Below are 23055 nucleotides of genomic sequence, written 5' to 3'. Positions count from 1 at the left end.
TATTTTCTTTATACATGAATTCTTCACTGTACTTAGTAGGTATGTTTCCATTATGATACAGAACGTGGTCAAAATAGTTGAAGAAAATTAAGTTTGTATGTGTTCTTGAATTCTCTTGACATACTATTTCCTCTTAGAATACATTTTAGAAGAAATCTTAGGCCAGTATGAGTATTAGTATGTATGAGTATTAGAAGTTAATTAGGATTTTCCATTAGCTATAATTTAAAATTAATTCATTAGTATTCATTTGTTGTTATTTTGCTAAACAAGTAATTTACTTGAAATATCGTTCAATTTTTGTTTAGCAATGAATTTATTTAGTTTCACATCTCATTTCTAAAGATTAATCATGGTATCTATCAGTATTTCAGTTGGTTATAATGCTGTGGTAAATATCAAATGACTTACTAGTTTGTTATGTATAGTTCTCTAGAAACCTACTGAAAATATTGGGCTCTTACCATTTAGTGTGCCCTTTTTTATTACGTTTAGAATTTCTATCCTGAATTTTATTTTATAAGACGATACAAGGTAATATGAGTGAATAGTTATCATTCTCTTGAGTCTTATGATATTAAAATCCATATGTTCACGATGCTCTGTGAGTTTTGAAGGTGAGGTGTTATTGAAAATCATAAGAAGATAAGGATGATTATTTATGCCATTAGTGTTGTTTATTGAGTTATTCATAATGTATTCCCTATGCCTAGTTATTGATAAAAGTATAATTCAACTCTATATTTATACCTTAGGTCCCCGTTTATACAAGCAACCGACTACAAAATCCAATCGAAGCATCATATTGAATGCTGTGGAGTATTGTGTTTTTCCTGGAGCTGTCAACAAGGAGGCCAAAGCAAGAGTCCTTGAGGAGATAGCGAGGTCGATGAGTAAACATTTCCTCATATTGTTTCGGGATGCTGGGTGCCAGTTTCGTGCCCTGTATTCTTATTCTCCAGAGGGCATTGGAGAGGAAGGCATAATGGGATCATCTCCACAAGTTATGCAGGACCAGGTGACCAAGCTATATGGGACCGGTCCAAGGAATGTCAGTGAGAGAATGTTCGACAAGTTTTTCAAGTGAGTCCTCATTGCTTGCTCTCCATTGAAATTTTTATTAATACTTAAGTCTCAAGTGCTTTTTACGACAATAGTAATGGAAAAATGTAGAATTTTCACTTTTGCTTTTTTGAAATTGGTTTCTTTTATATATTTAAGCAAAAACTTAAATAATTCTTTATTGAAAACTTGGTAGATGTGTTTCTGGGCCTCATAGTTCATGGATTTTTTTAGTTAAATCTTAAAGTTCAGTCAGTATTGAGTATTAAATTCTCTGTCAACATTTCAACAATAATATTGTCTCCTTTTCTAGCAGCCTCCATAATTAATTAATCATTAAAAATAGCAATTTATGCTTGTTGAATAAGTTTTTAGAATAAAATATATTTTAATAAAATCTTACTTATTCTCCTCTAAAGAAATGTATGCAGTATGAATTAATTTTGAGGGGAGAGAGAAAGTGAAAGAAAAGTATTTTTTCTGTGAAATGACAATTGAAAAATAATATTCCACCTTTAGGTGAGTCCTTCACGTGGAGTTAATTTAGCTCCTACTGTTCTACAAAAAGTAGACGTACGCAGGTTTGAAATTGAAATAAACTGGTAGTGAAAGTAAATTTATTTGTACATTTTCTTGCTATTGTCAACAGAATAGCATTAACAATGTTTCTATGTGGCTTTTTATGATAAAAGAGACAGTTGTTGAGCCTTGGAAAATAGTAGGTCGACTTGAAACACCTTTACAGGAACTTTAAAAGCTCTGTCAGCACCATATGCATGCACAGTTAACAAAAATTGACAATTGGAAAGTTAAAGCCACAAATATCCATTGATTTGCTTTGTATTGACTTTTATTTGTCCTCCAATTTTTCCTCCCAGGGTAGCTGAGGCTAGGGCTTCTAGCTTCCCACAGGTAAAGAGAAACTGTAAGCTTGTTGTCGTGTTGATTCTTGCTATGCATCAGACCTTCCCACAGAGTTTTTTTGTCATATAGGCTACCGTGCTCATTGATTAACTTCTGTTTCTTTCACTTTTTCTGTTCCCTCCTTTCTATCTCCAGTGCCCAGCAGACCTCTAATGCAAGGAAAAACAGAGATCAGAGTAGATAAAACCAATACAGTGCAACCGCATTAAACCGAGTACGGGCTATTGCGAGACCCCCGCCATTACGAGTGATGGCAGATGCAATGTCAATTCATCCCATGATTAGCATGTAAATAAAATTTGTTTCAGCGAGGCCCTTTTGGTGTTGGCACTTGTCATAGCGAGAGTTTGTACCACCTGAAAACCTTTGCCCAGAGTGCTTAACAAGGACGGATCCAGGATTTTTGTCTGGGGGGGCACGAGGGTCTGTCAGGCAAACGATTTTCTCATACTTGAGATTAAAAACAAGATACAGCAATTGCCATATGAAATATTCCCTCTATTTTTATATGAAATTTAATAATATGAAATTAAATGATTGAGACTCCCCAATACTCAAAACAAAATGAACGTAATGATATCCGTATGACACATTTTGTGTATTTTTTAGAAGTCTAAGTCTGCCTATGGTCCCTAATATATGTAACTGTTGGGAATCTATTAGAAATGAAGGTGACATGGAGTGCTCAGTCTCAAATTCATGTGGTAAACTGTCATTCGATAAAAATATGTAGTTAATTTTGATGAAAAAATATTGTGGCATTAACATTTGCCAATTCTTGATCTTCTTTTGCTCCTCGGGTGGCAGAATGCAATTCGTTCTAGTGTTAAGTATGGTGAAGGGGGTGGGGAAAAGGTTGGGAGTAGGTTTGGGGGGCTTTCTCAAAATTTCTTGTTTCTTTTGAAATGACTGTAAGCCAGGATGAACCAAGGACTGACCATTTCAAAAGAAAGGAAGAAAGTTCAATAAAGCCCCCACACCTAACCCTATCCTTTCCCCACCCCCTCCACCGTGACGATACTTAAAATGATCGACATGCGAGTGATGAATCACTGCCCTGAGTTCATCTCCAGCAGCAAAGACCAAACTATTGCCCAGTAATCTAAACTGTGACGCGGGTACACCCAAAAGATAATGCTGCTGAACATCATGGACCGCAACAGTTTTAACCTATTTACTTAATCTCTCTTTCTCCAGATACAACTCAGGGGGTAAGTGCTTCTCTCAAGTCCACACCAAGCATCTCACGGTGACCATAGATGCCTTCACCATTCACAACAGCTTATGGCAAGGGAAGAAGGCGGGCAACCTACCAAACAAGAGGGACTTAACGCTCGTCATATGAGCATGCGTGTGAAAGAGAAATGCTTGGCGTTTTGGTGGGACCATTGTGGAGAAAAAGAGCATATGGTAGCTCTATCATCCATGTTCCCCCTTGCGTTCCTCTTTTGGATATAATGAAAATCCATTGCAGTGGAACTCAACTATGCAAATGTCTGCTTTTGATCGAAGCAAAATATATTTTGCCTCTCTGATCAAATGAAAATGATAGCCTGGAAGTCTTCTTATGTGCACAAAATTTGTATAATTATGTGAATGGTGTGATTTATTTTAAATGCTATATCATGCTCAGTCAACTGAAGAAAGCATTCTTGAAGGCTGCAAGATATGTAGGTACATCGATCTGATGCTTTTTCATGTTTAATTCTCTATTCTCTCTTTAATGTAATATTATATACTGTTTCGAGAAAGGTAATACTTTGTTTGGCAATGCAAATATTGATATCTATCATACATTGTGTTATTAAGCAGGTTATAATATTCATTCTGGAAGGGACAAGACTGTGTTTAAAAAATTTTTATGGATCTACATAGCTATTTTTCGGTATGTTGTCATAACCTGCTCATTTTATCATTCACCTTTTTTCAAGCATTGAGTTGTTAATGCATCATGGGACTTTGCTTTTTTCATAAGTGATTCTGCTTGTGCCTCCATGAATGATTAATCATATTCTAACGCAGTTTACTTAATTCCATATCCTTGGCATCGAATCAAAATAACATCACTCAGCTCATCGTTTGGTGCATCATTCAATCACTTATTCTGATTATGAGGAGGAATGATTTTACATAATATCTTATTTTATTAGTCACACTTAATATGCTCGTGTTATCTACAGTTGGGTTATGCCGAAAAGTTGTGTTGCGGTGGGGGATAGTTGTCTTGCATTGTTGCTTTAGTGACATGCAAATAATACTTGCCCATGAGTACATTTGTAAATAAGAGTGGTCTTCTTGCATTTAAGGAAAAAAGTCTTACTGTTCATGGTAGTATAAGGGCATGTACAGTCTTATTTGGTATTCAAAGCATTGCCTTAGAACAACCATCAAAGAAGCAGTTGGATATTGTTCTAAACCTTCACTCGAGGGCAGCAATTCCCATCTGCTTGTTTGTGAGTGGTTGTCTGCATTTGAAGGTGTTTCCTATGTGGCTGGCTCCGATAGGTTGTGATAATATAAAGAAAAAGGCATTGTAGTGACACTTGCCAATGGCTCTCTCTATCTCTCTCCATTATCCCCCTCCCCTTATTTGTCACAAGGGACTTAATAAGATGGACTAATTTCATCTTGAAGAAAGACTTTATTTCAACCATTCCGAGATAGACTTTTGGTCTAAGTATTATAATCCTGGCTAGATGCATTATTGTTAGCTGTGTAATTGTTTGAGTGTGCTGAACTGAAAAGATATGTTGTTGTAATGCATGAAGACTTTGTGTGATAATGGATGCATATAGGCTTTAATATGTGAATTTTTCTCGTGCAAGAGAAAAGTCATTAAGAAAGGTGCTGAACCCTTTGTGACACACTGTGACAAGGTAACCATGATATAATTTTAAAACAAAAATAATAATGGTTGTAAATGAATTGTGCTAATTTTTTAATCTCATTTGCTAATTGTAAATATTAAGTTTTATATAAGATTTATTTATCTAGTACATACATTTTTCAGGTCCTCATTGGGACATATCTTCAGTAATAATAAGAGTATGTTAAATTATTCATTGGCATGTGTGTGATGGATCGCGATAACATGGTGACAGTCAACATAAGAAATAAAGAAGCTAATTTTACTGACTAAGTAAGGTTAGGATTTCTCCATTTATTCCTTGTCCTTAGTGGAAATCTGAGGGACTTAATAAATATTGTTTTGAACGTCATATGCTTTAGACTGGGACTGCTTTATAGAATTATTCAAGGGCGATAACACTAGGAACTAAGCTTCAAGACAACACTTGAGGAAATCAACATGGAGACAATGTTCTGGTACATTATTTGAAATGAATGCCTAATTTCTGAGCAATAAAAGCACTTGCTCTGCTAGGCAATATTTTTGAATTTGCTCTAGTAGGGATTAAAATTTAAGATACCTTTATTGGTTCATCGTATGCTCATTGTCAATGAATAGTTTGAAATTTCAGATGGAAACTTACTTAGTTTAATGAACCATTTGAAGCATGAAAACCTGTTCATAAAAATGACAAAACTTTTTAAAAAATCAGTTGAACAATGGAAGGATGGGTTTAATTAAAAATAAATAGTTGATCATCTTGTCTGTACTGTTTACAGTTATAAATGTTTGTATGTTTAATCAATGTTGAGCGTTAAGTGCTAGTCACTTGTTGTAGTTAACAGCTACAGATTTGACAGGCAAATAGTCTGTCATTCAGGTCTTGTCTCTCTCCATGAGTTCCTCAACTGAGTCATGAAAAGTTCCCTGTGTGTACGCTCCCTGATGAACAGATCTGAACCAGAAATCATATTTATGGGTCTATCAGCTTTGGGTGAAACTTCAAATGTTTGAGCATTATTTGTTTCTATATGAACCACTGTGTTGAATAGCAATTTTCAGTCTGGAATTGCTATTTAATTAATGATTTCTATGTGATCCCCTCATTTCACAAGGTGAGAATGACTACAGTAGGGGAGTACTACATAAAAAGTGCTGTTTGAGTTACATGTCGTGAAATTTCGGCATGAGTACCATTGCTCTTTGCTTTTGCAAGGCTCTTATATGCCAAATTGGGGTGATGTATCAGTGAAACCACATTCCACATTGGTTGACATGTACATTGTGTATTCCTGGGAGGTTAAAACTATGACTATTGTTTTTTTTTAATCCAGTAATTGTCTTTCACTAACAATGTTGTCATAAGAGTTGGAAGGATACACTCATTTAATATCATTCAAAGAATAAAATTACCTTTTGAGAAATAAATGTTTTCAAATTTAGATCTGTTGGAGTCAAGAAATTTCTTCATCAATGGCATAATCTTTTTCAGCTGTATTGGATTAAGTGAAAGTTGTGCTTTTTCTCTCCCCTGGGTAGTTACTTAATAATTAAAAAATAAATAGCCAAGATATTGATAAAGTCTTCACGGGAAATCAGCCTGGTGAGGATGGACATTGCTGCCAGATGTGCCGGCTGATTTCCCGTGAAGACTTTATCAACAGCATTCGACGGGAAAACACCAAATCCTTCTACATAGCCAAGAATTTATCATTGCACTTGTGTTAATATGTATCTGCATTTACGAGTGTATTTACATTCACGTGGTGGAAAAGGAAAAAGAAGAAATGCTGGTAAATGTGATTTTTTACTGTTTCGATGACAGAATCTTTCTAAATTCTATACAAATCTTTAATTGCCTGTTTCTGAGCCTGTTCCAGGGACTTGCTAGCTATCATGCTTGTGCTACATTCTATAGGTCTGTGGCCATCCCTGTAAGCCCCAGCACAACAAAATTTCTCTCTAAGCAGGTATTGGAGGGTGAACTCAATGAGCGGAAGGGAGAGAGATGAGAAATCATCTCTAGTTGTTGGCCAAGTGGCGAGAAATAAGTCTTTAGGAATTGAACTGAGACCGCCACGTCTCCACCACTATCAATTGTGGGTATCTTCAATAGTTGTGATGAATATCGTTCATGAACTTTCATTGAATTTGATTAGGGAATTAGATTTCTGGACTTTCAAGCCTTTGAAATGTGAAGCATGAAAGCTCACGATACATTCTTATCAGGATGAAATCTGCAAAAGATCTGTACCTGTTTGTCCCAAATTTTGGCTCACCTTAAAACTACTGTTCATTTCAATGCACTTGGCCAGTTAACACGTTGCGTACGGATGGCGAGAATTCTCGTCATTTTTTTCCCGAACGTTCCGGATGGATAACGAAGATTCTCGTCATTTAGGCGCGTCAACCTAAACAATTTTAAAGCGTACAGTACGTATTCGTTAGTACGTTTTCAGTTGATGTTTGTTATTCATAATGAATTGATGCATCATAACGTTTGATTCGGTAAAGTTATATTCTAAACATTAGCTTTTTAACCATGTTTAAACCAAAGGCATATTTCCAATCTCAACACCTCCACCCAGAATTGGTGTTCCTAGGAATTTAAATACCCCGGTACGCAACGTGCTAACTATTTGAAAGAATTCTCATTTCGGGCTGTCCTCTGGGGTACATTATCATCAATATAAACTGGAATCATCTGTACATACAATTCAGATTTTAAATATATACTATATTAATTAGGAAGAAGAAGCTTTCGAGTAGATCTTTGTTGCTTTGTTTCTCGGTCTTTGTGGTCAATAGTTCATAAAATGCATTTTAAAAATATGTCACCTGGAGGTGACAGAGTTTTGTATGCCATGCAATCCATATTGTCAACCCGGTGATCCTTCCCCTTGCTGAAGTTTTTGGGAAAATTTTGTAAATCATAAGAAGTATTTCTCTTAATTAAGTTGTCCAAAAATGAAAGCTTATTAAAAACTCTTGTCTGTTTCCACACTCTTTTATTTTCACCGACCATGGTTTCGGCAACTTGTGCCATTATCGAGGCCTTTACTTGCCGAAACCATGGTCGGTGAAAATAAAAGAGTGTGTAAACAGATAAGTGTTTTTAATAAGAGTAATATCAAAGATTTCCACCGTATCACACAGACACTGAATCTTTTATTAAAAAATGAAAGGTATGATTGGGTCAATTATGTGCAGACCTTAGAATTAAAGTAATTTTTGGGTTTGGCCCAATGACTTCTATAATTTGATTAGCACTCCATGGGAATGCGCACAGTTTTTGTAATAATGATACTACTGACTTTTATCACCATGCATATTTTGGATTCAAGAACAATAGTAGCAGCAATATTACATAACATTTGGAAAGCCAATCCTTCTCTCTCAAACATCATATATAAATTTCTACTGCATGCACCAAACCTGGTTTATCCGTTAGGATATGTTTGTCAGCAATTATATTGAAATTGTATGTGCAAAAGCGGAGGTATTTCTATTCAGTGGGGCTTGGGTCTAAAGTCGCCTTAGGTGTGTTATGTGTACCTAATGCCTCCTGACTCTTCTGAATAAAATGTACCAAAACAATGTTTTTTAGGTGGTAACAACAGCTGGAGATATTCAAAATTTTTTGTCCGGTTATTGAGGATTCATGCAAAGGAAAATGTACACATACACATGAAATGAGCTGCTATTACGAGAGAATAAAGTGAAAAGCTGCATCACATCAATGTTTAAGTACGATGAAGAACCATATCTTTGGAATGCTCATATCGAATCCATATGGATCTAAATAATATTGTATTGTTTAGCTTTCGACAGCTGTTTTAAATGCTGTATGCTTTCCTTAGAGTGGATATTTTGGATTTCTTTAGAGTGGAGTCACTCTGACACTATAAGCTTTGATTTTCATCTGACAATGGAATTGATATGAAATTACTACTTCAATTCTAACAAATAATTAGTTGATGATAGTTAAGTGGAAAAAATAAATGGCGCCAGACAATTCAAATCAGGAATAACATTTTCAAACAGTTGATTGATGAACATCTTGTGTCATGGCCCATTGTTGATGTCACCCAACTTGGTCCAATACTTCAGTCAGCAGACTCATCCCTAGGCTTATTCTCAGGATAGGGGTGAGTATATATCAATTATGAAGTAAAATGGCACTTAGAACACATGTATAATTATCTGTTTACTTATCCATATCTCATTTAGGGTCCCCCTAATTGGAAGCTTTATAGATTAGCCAGTAGACTGGGCAAGGCCAGAGCCAGAAAATGTTTTAGGAGACCACATGGGTAGGGAGCTCTTTATATTTAAGACTGTCTCTCACAAGCAGTTAGGGGTTTAAATCCCTTGAACCCTCTGCCCTACTTGCTACATAGGGATTCTCACAGACTTCCAGTTAAGAATCACCATCGACGGTATCCAGGGAACCATTGTGGATGGAATGTTAAGAAGCAGAATGTTAAGCTTGTAAATGAATATCGTAAATACATGAAATAATAAATATCTAGTTACAAAAATGACTTTAATACAACTGCAAAATAAAAATTATTATCGAAATACTATATATATGGTTATCCTATTTTATTTAGGCTTTAGCTTTATTTCAGAACAAATATCTATTTATTTTCATGTATCAAACTTAATCGCAAAGTAGTTTAAATGAATTTTTCATATGTTGGCATGCTTTTTCGTTCCTTAATGAACCCTCAAAGAGCGTACCCAGGATCAAAACTATGGGGGGGGGGGGTTCAAGCTGTAACATTTTAGCATGGAAAAGACGAATGAAACCATCATTTAAAGACAATTTTAATGGCGCTTTATTAGTTTTCAAAAATTAATTGCATAAAAAAACATTTTATTTACATTTCTTAAACTGATATTAAAGAAAAATTGTTGAAAATTTTCGATCCAATCCAGTCTGATTTTCCTTAAAGACTTAAGCGATTTTTGCTTCTATGCGGGGCAGCTGCCCCTCGCTGGTAACGCCCATGGTTCCAAAATGTATTTATCAATTTACATGTGAACACCGCGATCCCATGCATCTATTATGTTCCTTCCTGTTATTTAAGGCTGCGTTCAGAGTAATCTGTGGGCAAATGTTGTCTCGAGCAACCTAGAAAATTGCACGCTCCTCACCCCTTTCTTCCTAAGTCGCACGTGTCCCCTCGTTCGCCTCAAATGGAGATCCTTTGGTTCACCCGTCCAAATGCCCCATTGGAATGGTCCCTTCCATTGCCGCAGGGTGCATGGCGTCGCCGCGTCGCGCCATCATGGTCATCCCATGGTCCTTGGCCATGATACCGTCATACCTACCATACCCACATACATACCGTCTGTCAACCGGGACTTGGAGTATGAGTGCGAAGCGCCATGCAGTACTCTGTGCCAAAGGTGCGCAATCTGAGCAAGCGTATTTCATTCTTGTTGATTTTATTTCTTTTTGCGTGTGCATTTAAATGTTACATTTTAACCACAAAGTCAAGGTAAGTTGTTTGCAATTGACTCAATCAATGAGCGAGAGTCAACTGATTCTCACGCTGTCTTCATTTGTTGGGACACATATCGCCTGTATCCGCAATGAATGCCTTGTTTTCGTTTTGCTGACAGACGTGTGAACTAAGCACACTCATCCTTTCTTGTCTTGAAAGTCGAAATCTTGTCGTCGAAAAGAGAATTGCAAAGTGATCGACGTTTCCAGACCAAGGCTGGCGATAGAGCTGATGTGAATGAGCCAGAATTAGCTACGCGGGATATGTTAAGTGGGCAAAGGTGCGTTATATTTATGAAATCGGAATGTTAATATTTAACCTGAATGGTGCCAAACATTGCCCAGTTTTTTGTCTGTTTTCGAATGAGCATCAGGTATCGTAAATGCTTAAAGATTTCATATTGTACTCAGCATTTCTACTGATGCGGCTTCATTGTGCAGTAAAAATATTCTAACCTTATACGTATTTTTATTTTCAATGCAGAAAATTTCAACTTGTAATGTGTTAGTTACATTTCCATCTACTTAGGTATGAGGGTATACTTACCTGTTATACCTAGAATTTTTACATTTATGCAACTGAACTAATCTAGAGTGTGGTAGGATAGGTAGATTGTGGAGTAGTTAGTTGTTGATAACTCCTACTACTTACGATAAGTATTTGTGGTTATGCTCCATTAGTTTTCCAGCACACTTAAAATAGTACATACTGATAAAAGTCTGTTATTAGCCATAATGTTACCAAATATTCTATGTAGTTTTCTGGCTTAAGTATTTTTGGATTGAGGTTAATTTGATACTAAGTGTTTTCATTTGTGACTACTGTTTATAAATACCTGTTTTAACCCTTTCACTGCTGTGAACGTACCTGGTACGTTCGCACGGCAAGCTGCTGTGAACATACCTTTTCTTCCTGTCTGCCATGGCTTTAGCGCTTTTGCCGTACGTGATCGGTAGATTTCCGTAGAGTGCACCGCAGCGAAAAGGTTAAAAATGCCATCTTTTTTATACTTGGTAGAACATGATTCTCCACTGCAACTTTTATTACAAATTTAAAGAAATCAGACATTTTAGGGGGCTTATAATTGATAATCACGTTTGGATATGCCTTCCGATAGCTAAAAGTTAAGAAATTATGCACTGCTATAATTTTATTGCTTAGTAGCAAACTTGAATTTATGGCCTATGGTGATGGAAAATTGGTAATTTAATTATGTATGAGGTTTCATTGCGTGAATTACAAAATCACCCCTACTCCCTCCCGCTGGCCTTCTATACCCTTTTCCCAAACCCCAATGCCTTCCTGTTTTTTTTTTTGCGTCATCTCTGAGAACTCCAGTAACTTGGTACGTCAAGTGTGTGTGTATGAGTGAATGTGTATCAGACAAGTGAAGAACCACAGGTGAAGGCCACTGTCTGCTTTAATTCTGAAGCACTTTATGGACTGCATTGCAAACGCACACTGAATTTTGGAATCGAGTATTAGCAATTAAAAAATATAATAACAGGGTGTTCGGCACTTGGGAAATCACAGGAAATTTTATTATCTCTGGAAATATCAGGAAAATGAGGAATTAACTCTGATATTTTCTGTGTTATCAATGTATGAAAAATAAATGTAAGCAAACTGCCTTTTCACAAGTAGCTACATATAAGTCAAATTTCCCGTGCGTTGCTGCATTCATGTAAACACCAAAAGTGGGTACCATGTTTTCTTTATTTTTAGTGTCAATTAACAGTAATGTGGTAAATTGCTTGGCTGGTTGCCTAATTTTGGACATACTCCAGGTATGTGTAATTCAATCCTTACGATAAATAATAAAGCCTTATACTTTCTCATATCTTTAAAGTTTCAGTGAATTTCATATGCTACGATTTCATCATGGCAAAATTTGTTTTTATCACTGTTTATTTGCTGCTACACTTGAAATAGTAACCATATCTGTATAAATTTTTCAATACTTTTAGTGAAGTCCTGGTTCCACATTGCAATTTATTTTTTACTATTTACATTTTATGCACAATAGCTAGATTTTCCCATCCTTATGTTCACTAACATTTGTATTAGAGACTCATTACTTGCTATTTTTTCCATAATATTCTAAACTCTTACAAGCATTTTATTTGGCATCTTCCGCAACAAAAAAATGCTTAAGAGAGCAACTTCCCCTAACCCAGTTTCACGCCACCGACTCAGAGAAACTGATCCGGCCCAAGGATATATACATCCGAGGATATATAATGGGCAATGGTTGTCCTGCAGGAATATTACTAAATGGAAATATTTAACCACAAGAATTTCACCACTTTTTGGCTTTATTTTTCATACAAGAATTATCAAAATTGCCATATTTCCGATTATTGAAAAACTCATCCTTTATATTATGTACTTGCATTGCTTCAGGAGAGAGAAGTCGAATGGAGAAGAGGTGAGATGGTGGAGGCCTTTTCTGAGGATGAAATCTGTATCCTAAGGTGGAAGGATACGAGGGAGGTGCGGGTGATCAGCACTGAATTCGGTGCAAAAAAATGATTGAATACACGATAAGATGAGAGTGCACGCCAAGAAAGCCACAGGTGGTGGTTGAATACAGCAATTACAATTGTGACATTGATCATTGGCTTCAAATGATGTCTTAATTTCCCATTGAAAGGAAATCCACCAAATGGTACTAAAAATTGGGAATCCACCTAAGTTACTGTTACTGAACAGTTACTTTTTATTCACAGAAAATTTTTGGAAAATTCCTCTCATCGACTCTCAAATTCAAATTATAGAATCTCTTATGACAATATCTATATCTTTGACTCCTTTTGATGAGACCGTCATCCTAGCTTGTCTCATCCAAAACCAAGGGCTTTTCAGGACATTTCCCTGATTATATGACAATCACGAAATACAGAAAAGACGAAAACAGAAGTGTAGAGAGTGCTTCACGAAGAATGTCTGCCAGGACATGTCATATTATAGCCCCACCTGCCTGGCTGAACCTTGATTGTGTCTTGAGTGTTTCCAGAAGTATCACAAGAATTTGTTATGCTGAAAATTATTTACCCAGCGGGACAAAATTATTTTTTTATGCATACCTTTTATATTTTCTATTCAAATTTGTTTATTGAAAAAATGATATTATTCCATGAATAGGAAATAGTAAATGAAAAGATCTTATGATTAAAAAATTTTTTACTTTGTTTTTCCACATATACTTTATTAAGACGCGACCATGGTTTCGACGCACTGCGTCATCATCTGGCGATGAGTAAAATGAAGATTCTCCTTATATATAAACCAGAGTAGTGGGGGGACGGGGGGGGGGGGGGTAATCAAGAGGTAGGGGGAGGTTGGGAGGGAGGCGGGTTAGGTTTTCCCTGGTTGTAAAGCCAAGGGGATTTGAGAGGATGGGGAGGTAGGAAGGGTCGATGCACCCAAGCTAACTAAATGCAGTGAAAGGTGGGCAAGGAGTGAGAGGTAGGGGAGAGAGGGAAGAATACCAAGGACATTAACCGAGTACAAAATTTTCCATGTTTAAGAGCATAGGTGGGGGTGGGAGTGGGTGACGGTTGAGGGAAGGGAAACCACTAATGTGTGAGGGTATGGGGTTGATGGAAGAGGTGAAGGCTGAGGAGCGGGGAACGGGAAGTATACAGAAGGTCATTAACAATATCACCATTGGATCTTACACAAAAGATCTATCTTCGTATGCTTGCCAATTTTTGATTTGTAAAACAATATGTTTCATTAAAATAATTCTTTGTCATACAAATTTTCCTTTTTATTCATAAACCTATGTATATCATTATAAAATCTTTTCCAGAGGATATATAGCTCAGTCACATTTTTAATGATAGGGAACAACACTTTTGCAGGAAATATTCGTAATATTAACTTTTGTCCAATAAAACATTTGAAATTGTGTTTAAATGTATCATTTCCAGATTGAAAAATTAATATTAGCTTCATTACTATTTTCATTAGTTTTCCAGAAAATGATTAGGTCTGCATGGGTTTTCGCCGCAGTACTGACAAAGAGCGAGGAAATAGCGGGAATAGATAGTGTGTTGTGGGAAGTATCACACGTTTGACAGGATACTTAGAAAATTTTAATTTCAAATTTTAAACAAATGAAGAGCTACTTTTGGAAAAAAGAGTGAAAACATGTACCTAGCATCACAACTCATAAGATCACGTCGTTCAAATAATAATAATAAAATACAAATTTTTGCCAAAATGTCAGCCACAGGGCATTTTCTCTAAAAAACGGTCTGCATGGAATGTGCTAAAATAAAGAATTTAAAACCTAGATAAACACAATAAAATGAAGGTAGCAATAAAAAATAAGTTCAGTTTGGATTTCAAGTTTTTTCAAGTCCCCTGAACCCAGCCAATTTTTACTATGCGCACATGACTGATTTATTTATGCAACACCATGTTGCTTGTATTTCAATGTAAACGAAAATAAACCTTAGAAAATGGTAAGTATCATTGCTTTGCATTCGCTGGGAAGAGTCAATTTTCAGCATGTTTAATGGAGTTTTAATTATGGAAAGAGTTTTAGCCTGATAGAAACATGCTACCATACAAATTGGACTTAAAAATTATTCAACACACTTGAAGTAGACAAATATAACATTGATAATTGGCCAACATTATTTTAACATGATTGGCCATCAAGTGTTAAGCCACCCCAAGCAGAAATATTTGTAATAGAAGAAAAATAGTTGTAGAGTAGAACCGATTTACCTTCACCTCAAAAGGCATAATTTGTAGTGCTATTCATAAGCAGCAAGCTGGTACTACATATATGTATTCTGTCTTCTCAAAGCTCAAAGATTAATTTTTGAAAGACCCACTCACAGTCCCACATTATGTATGTATATGATTTTCCTGACTCTGCAATTGTCATTTGTCTGAGCTATTAGATATACAAGAATGAGACATTGGTATGCTGATGTTGATAGCTAGGCAAGGGAACTACTAAAGGAATCTCATGATGAAGGTGACTAAGATGAAACTCATCTAAGTACCTGGATATGCATACATATTCGTCACTAAAGCCACCAGCAGTGTATTAAAATCCCTCATCCTATAGAATGCCTCAAATTTATCTTCGAATAAATATGGTACAGACAGAAGAAACAACAAAAGATAATACTAATAATCAAGGGAAGGCTGAGGCAGATATTTTGGAAACACTTCTGAATTTCCATTCACCTGGGGTATGATGATGTAGGAAGGTTTAACAATGGCCAAGATAAGACTAATCATCAAAGCATCCATGATGGGGATGATTAGTGAAGCCTAATACTTATTACCTTACAAGGCATGGTCAGAAAGTTAAAGATAAGCAGAATCCATATTTCTGATAATCATGTAGTGAATGGAGATAGTAGCTAATTAACCACCCTCCAACATACAATGATTTCAAGAGACCTGTGGAATAAAACAAAAATTTAATTGTGAGGCAAGTCAAACTTGAGGAAATAATTAGAGAAGCCTCATATAAAAAAGTCTTGTAGTGATGGGGGACTGGAATGCCGCAGTTGGGGAAGGGAGGGATGGGAACGAAATAGGAGAATTTGGATTAGGAATGCGGAACAGCAGGGGAGAGAAAGCAGAATTTTGCAGGAGAAATAAGACATCACAAACACATGGTTCAATCATCCGGGGTCCAGGGGATAAGGGGAGATATCAGGGGCACTATTGTATGGTAAGACAGAAGTTTAGGAATAAATATTATGAAAAAACTCCTGCAGCTTCCCTACATTGGATGCGGATTCAGATCACAACCTAGTGCTTATGAAATGCAAATTAAGATTCAAAACTTATAAAAATTAGAAAGGTGAGGAAATGGGAAGCTCTCATGGGGACTATAAGAAGAGAGTATCAGGATCTACTGGAAAATTGCATTTGGGAAGATTAAAAATCCACAGACTTCGGAGGAAGGTGGGATAATATAAAAACTGGAACAGTCAAAATAGCTGAAAGTCGATTGGCTAAGTTGACAGTAGAAGGATAAATAAGCTGTGGATAATAGAGGAATATGTATATAAAAGAAATGGATGAGTGAAGGAAGTGGAAAAATGTGGACTCACAGCAAGGAAAAAGGACGTACAGGGAACTTAATAATAGATTATGGCGTGAAACGAATAGGGCTGGGGAGGCTTGGTGGAAAATGCAGTGCGTTCCTCCGCTTTACACAGCTTTTTTATCCTTCTACTGTCAATGTAGCCAATTGACTTTTTAGCAGCTTTGACTGCTCCAGTTACAGTGAAATGAAAATGCTTCAGAAGGAAAATGAGGCATGTTGACACCATGGTGCGGGAAAAGAGGGTAAACCATGTCAAAAAAAAGCGTTGAAGATAGAATTAGGATGTTAACTGAGTGAGGAGAGGTTCAGAGCAGATGGAGAGAGTACGTGGAGGAACTGTATGACCGAGGGAAAAGACTGGGAAAATTAAATTTAGAGGAGAAACGTGCAGTGGAGGAGGGTAATCTTGGGCCAGGGATCTTAAATGCAGAAATCCAGAGAAACCTTCATTATATGAAAGCTAGAAAAGCATTGTGCATGGACAATATCCCGCGTGAACTTCTGAAGAATGTAGGGAGAGATGGTGAGGTATTTTGAATGAGTATGCAGGATCTATGTGGAGGGATGTTATCCGAATGATTTCGTGAAAATGGTTCTAATTTTGCTACCAAAAGAGAAGAAAGCTGTATAATGTGGAGATTGTAGGACTGTTAGCCTAATAGTGTACGCAGTAAATGTGGTACTGAGGATATTAAACAGACGGATGAAGGTGAGAGCAAACGAGTACATATTTGGGTGAAGATCAATTTGGTTTTAGAAAGGAAAAGTCAACTCATGATGAAATGCAATATGGAATGAAAAAACTCAAACAGCCGTGTAATATCTTCCAATGCTTGTCCACCTCGCAAAAATTAATCATTGTGTTGGTGTGTGGGAAGGGGGAGAGGTTCACCACAGGGACCAAACTACATACAGCCTCTCAACCATAAAACAGATACACACCCACTCACTCATACAAGCAACCAAAACAAGATTCTTTACGAGGGCTTTAGGGACCCAAAATAAGGCTTCTTGTTCTACAACACAGGATTCTTCACAGGACTAGAGACACCCTGCTAAGGATGTCTGGTAGTTGGTTGATGTACACACACACACACACCCTGGTAACAGTCATTCACAAATTCATTCACTCACGGATGGTTTCAACATTCCAGGAAAGAAAAGCTCAAAGAAGAAGCAAAGTCAAAGGTGGACGAGGAACAGCTTGAATATGTACTTCGGCACTCAATAGTGAGGCTTTCCTCAGTGAGTTGAAGGAAAAAAGGTATGTACTCGCGGTGTGAGGTCGAAAGTGAAGAGGGCAGGAGGACAACCTGAATTAAATAGGAATGAGATAGGGGGGTTATAATGAAGGGAGGCAATGGAAAAAGTTTGATGGTGAAGCATAGATATGAGGGTCCACATAAGATAAGGAGATATTGGATAGCACAATTAAGGACCATCGGAGAGGGGGCAATTGGCAGGCAGTAGAGTGCAGGAAGAAAAGGGGAATCAATGAGTGAGAGTACGGGGGCAAAGATAGGAGATTATTGGCTGCTGCTGGTATTAGGGGGGAGGATAGCAGTGTAGAAGGGGAGAGGGTGGAAAAGGGGGGTAGGGGAATTGTGAAAAAAATTTCAAGCTTTGTTTTCCATCATGATGCAATATTGATAATGAGGTCCCTGGTGGAGAGGAACCTAGAATATCACTAGGATGTGCATGCCTGCTTCATGGATTTTGAAAAAGCATTTGATAAAGTGGACTGGGTAAAGCTAATGGATATTCTCAAGGAAATAGGCATAGATTGGAGATTTATGCAGCTCATTTGTAATCTGTACATGGCCCAGACTGTGCAAGTGACGGTAGCGGACAGAGAATCTGGGTGAGCAAATATCCACAGTAAAATTGCCTAATTAGGTAGGATAAATTATTCTACCTAAACATCACACACACACATATTTATAAAAATTGTTGCTATCATTACTAGTTGATATCATAAAATAGGGAGTACCAAAAGTTCCCTGTCATGTGGGATGAAATTCCTTGGCAGTCAGTATACAATTGTTTACCACAGATACATAAGGAAGATGTTTGGCCACTTCTGACCGTTGCCATGACATGTTGCTAGACTGTGACTTTAAAAAATAGTTGAATCAAACAATCACAGAGCAACATTTGGTTGTGTCAACTAAGCACATCAGAATCTCACATCAAAAGTAAGCATTTTCGATAACTGTCCAGTTTCATAGATATAGAAATTTATCTCTTTGTCTAATTGAGCATTCTTTGTAACTACATCTCAACTGGAGAGACGAATACGTACGTAATACGAGTTTTAAGACATCAGAGGCAAACCAACTTGAGCAAACAAAGTGTATACCCTGGGCAGATTATGTACTCTATTTAGACACAGAGTTATTTCTTAGGCTTTCCCTTTTAATAAATACTCTACCCAGTGATATTGATCCATTTGGTCTGACACTTAAAAATTTTACTCATCGGGCATTAACATATTTATCGCATAAATGACTAGATAGCCGGATAAATGCTTGTTTTTCTTTTTTACTCTATTTGAATTTGTAATCAAATAATTATTCTTTAATTATTTAATCTTTGTTGTTATAAGTGCACTTTAAATTGGCAGTATTGCTGTATGTGTATCTCTTTATTAAAATAAAATAAATAAATTAACATACACTTGGCAAATTCAATGGACATAACATTCCCCAGCTAAGGCCCCCGTATCCCTCAATCGGTTACCACATTGACCTGCTTAAACCAAAGTACAGCGGAGCTTTAAAACCCCCCCCCCCCCCTATAACATTATCACATATTCGATATATATTTACTGAAAAACATTTCTGGCACTTTTTCCATGGAAAGATTTATGTACCTTTTTTTTTGTTGATATTTTCTGTAATAAAAGCTATTATTATAAAAAAAAATATTAGGGGGTTTAGGGGGGTTATATTTACCCCCCTAATTACCCGCTTGATGAATTCAAGTGCCAATATACTCGGAAGACTAGATTGATCAATCAATCAATCAATTGATTTGCAATTGTTCGATTAACCGAATTTTTCTGGCTATTACCAACTTATATAAGTAGGTGGCAAACAGATGATAGGTTTAGCCAGTGCTGTAGTTGGGAAAAAAATTTAGGCAGTACTCACCATGGGCGCAGCTAGGAATTAAAGCTAGGGGGGGGGGGGTTTAGGCACAACTGATACTTAAGGGTGTGGTGGTATTGCATACCCACCAGGGTAAGCAGGAGTTGCAGGGGCCCTCCTCCCGAAAATTTTTAAGAATAATGGTTTAAATGGCTAGTTTTACAGCTTTCTGAGGGATATTTGATAAATCCTAACACTATTCTACAAGTAATACTGATCCAAATAAGTAAAATAGGTTAAACTTAAAAATTTCTCTGAGCTCTGGGGGGGGGTTTTCTCCCCCAAATCCCCCCCCCCTCGCTGCGCTACTGGTACTCACCAAAATTTGCCAACAGCTGAAAATGTATTATTCATCCAGACGTAATTGAAATGTCAAACTCAGACTCTCATATTAGTTCCAAGTTGTACCACGAGATAACTCAGAACAAATAAATTATCATTTTCGAATTTTCTTTCTGAAATGTATTGGACAATCTACAGTAGGGCTATTTTTTTACAGATTTATAAAGGTAGTTTAACTGGTACGCTTATAACGAGTTCGGATTTTAGGGGGTACGCCGTACCAGCCCAACTACAGCACTGGGTTAAGCTAGTGCTGCCAAAGGGTATGTGGCAAAGAGAATAATTAGGCCCAAATTCTTCTCACTCCCTATTCTCCATTTCTTACTGTTCCCCACCCAAAAACAGCTTTTCTAAAGGAACAGGGACAAAAGATGCATTGAAGCCAAATTATGTTTGGACTGGCCCCTCCTTTAGGACCAATGAATGAGGCTATACCAGATGTTCCTCTGCAAACCTCTCTTATTCATCTCTCTCATAATCCTACCCTCTCACGTATTTGCAGTACCTGTCTAACTATCCTAGCCCGACCATCATCTAATGCCAGCCTTTCCTCCCTTTTAAGTATCTCCTGAAAACTCATACCCGAATCCATAGTTTAGTTATAGATAGGAAAAAATAGGATTTATATTAAATATAGAAAAGGAAGACATTAGGGAGGCTCTAATTATTGCGCTGGAGAAGGGGTTTAGCAGCAGTGAAAAAATTGTTATCATACCTTGTAACCTTTCATTGGCTGTACTGTTTGTTGAACACACCCAATTAACTAAACCACGTCAACTTTCTATAAGGGTCATAATCAGTAGGGTAGCCAGGAATTTTGCCTGGGCGAGGGGAAGGGAAAACTTTTGTTAAAACAGTGTACCTACTAAGCAGAGGGTTGTAAATTAATATTAGCACTTTTCATAATCGAAAATACTTAATTTTTCAAAGTAGTATTAAGTAAATTCCTGATTTTTCAATCATTTGTTTTCCTTTATGAAGCAGAGTAATTGTTTTTTTTATACTTTGGGAGGAGGGTCTGGACCTTGGACTCCCCTCTCTATGTCACTGGTCACAATAAACTATGTTACTTACGTCTACTTCTTAAGTCTTCAATGAAATTATTACTATAAAGTTGGAACTTAGTTCTGACATAAATAATTATTGGACTTATTTAACATGCACCCGGAAATGGTCAGATTTAAGTCGTTGTAATGGGGGGGAGGCACTTACTGTGGCACTTAGGAGGTATGCATTTCCTCTTTGTGATAATGCATCTGAGGTCTGTTATGTGAAGATAATAAGCTTTTAGTGGCTTATTTAGGGGGGGACAGCACCTCCCCTAAATCCACCTCTGTCCTGATATTAATCTGAGGTAATACCATTTATAGCTTCTTCATGAGACTTTTCTGTTCATCATACATTGCCGTTACCCTGGTGATATTAGTGAGGCATGCTACATTTGGAGAATTAATAAAGAATGAAAGTCACGGGATATTACCAGAAGCTAAGACCACTAAGGAAGGAAGGAGTTTGAGGTGCTATCAGTGCACATCTGAATCAAGTAAGTTTCCACCACTCTGCAGCCCTAAATTTTGGAAATTAAATACCAAAAAGGAAAGGATATCCTATGTTTCTCAGTGCCCAAATGAGAAGGTAAACTTTTGTACTGTTAAGGTTGCCCAAGACCTGGGTAATGAGACTACATCTCGTGGATGCCATGGGAAGTATGATACCCATGGCAATGAGGTACAATCTGGTTGCATGACAATACCAGGAAAGGTGGAGACCAGCATATGTTTTTGTGATGAGAATCTATGTAATTCTGCCAAATGTAAATGGTGTACAGAATATTTTTACCTCTTTATTCCTTTATACTACATAAAAGAAATTTATTAATGCCTGTATGAAGTTTCAATGTTACCTACTCAATTGAGAAGATGAGTGTTAAAACCAGTAGAATTAGAAATATCATAACAGCTTGGAACAGAAAAATGACCAATAATTGCCTAATGTAAATTCACTGGGTAATAAAATGATTTATTAAAAAAAAAAACAACCTACCAAAGAAAAATGCCAAATTTATTCTTAGAAAGAAACTAACAATAAGTGGTAATGCATGTTGACCTTATCCCCGGGGAAAAGCTTCCTTTTCGTGGGTACCTCCCTTTACTGTAAGCTGCAGAGTGGCAACTTATCCAGCTGGAGCATGCAATTGTCATATTTGCTTAATACGTCGTGTCCACACCATCACAATGAAAATGCCTCAGCACAATATCTTCTCAAAATTAAGCTGTAGTTTCTCAGCATTACATGCAACCAGCTGATGAAAAATTTTCTTAGCTCACAGTATAATTTTCTTCATCAGTTATAAAGCTTCTAGATAAACTGTAGTGAGAATTGGGCCTAAGCCACACACCATTGCTCTCACACATCTTTTTCATACTAGGTGATACAATCATACAAATGTTAAAGCAGTCGAGATTCAAGAAAATTCATTCATCAACATACTCCATGATATTATACACTTTTTTACTAATTCTGATCCAAGGTTTCAAGAGCCTAAGTAAACTGAAAGGACAAAGGTTCAACATAGCATGTAACACTTCATTATGTAAGTCAAGATATACCTCAGCATACGGTTTGAGTTTTAACTTCTGCTCTAGTACCCTAAAAGGATGAAGATATTCTTCAGGAAACTACTTGTCAGCTATCATTACTAATGTGCCATTTTTATAATAAATAAGCTGATGCTATACAACTCGGGCATACTAAATATCATTAAAATTTCATCAGAGTTGAGAGTGAAAGTTATCTACATATTTATTTTGGCTGGTAATAATATTCCAAAGCAGATGTGCATACATTCCCTTGTTACAAATATGAATTCAATTTGTTCCCATGCTGTATATGCATATGGCATTGCTGGCAAGTAAACGATGATAACATCAACATTTTATTTATGAACCATATCTGTATAAATTATTACCTAGCAAATATGTGCTAATAATGATAACTTAAGATCAGATTCATTATTACTGTAAGCACCAACTGATGGAATTCTGAGCAAATACTACTTAATTAGAACTCAACGCATGGATAAGGTTATCCTAAATTCTGGGATTACCATCAATAAATTAGTGAATAAAT

The 23055-nt window shown here is 36.7% G+C and overlaps 1 protein-coding gene and 1 long non-coding RNA gene across 13 annotated transcripts in view; both read left to right on the top strand.

Moving 5' to 3' along the window:
• The window catches only part of LOC124168362 (patronin), a 210653-nt gene extending 204377 nt beyond the window's left edge, over window positions 1-6276 (top strand). For all 12 annotated transcript variants that reach the window (XM_046546562.1, XM_046546569.1, XM_046546572.1 and 9 more), the window contains 2 exons: window positions 756-1083; window positions 3184-6276. In XM_046546562.1, coding sequence (XP_046402518.1) covers window positions 756-1083; window positions 3184-3331 — 476 coding nt within the window. In that variant the 3' untranslated portion in view covers window positions 3332-6276. The remainder of the gene's footprint in view (window positions 1-755; window positions 1084-3183) is intronic.
• Window positions 6277-18354: 12078 nt separating this feature from the next.
• LOC124168531 lies at window positions 18355-21961 on the top strand. The gene is made up of 3 exons (XR_006866957.1): window positions 18355-18630; window positions 21297-21469; window positions 21583-21961. It is a non-coding gene; the product is annotated as an uncharacterized LOC124168531 (long non-coding RNA).
• Window positions 21962-23055: the final 1094 nt, after the last annotated feature.

The sequence above is a fragment of the Ischnura elegans genome, chromosome 11, assembly GCF_921293095.1.
Source record: "Ischnura elegans chromosome 11, ioIscEleg1.1, whole genome shotgun sequence".
Taxonomy (NCBI): Eukaryota; Metazoa; Arthropoda; class Insecta; order Odonata; family Coenagrionidae; genus Ischnura; species Ischnura elegans.
This window is presented reverse-complemented; position numbering and strand designations above follow the sequence as displayed.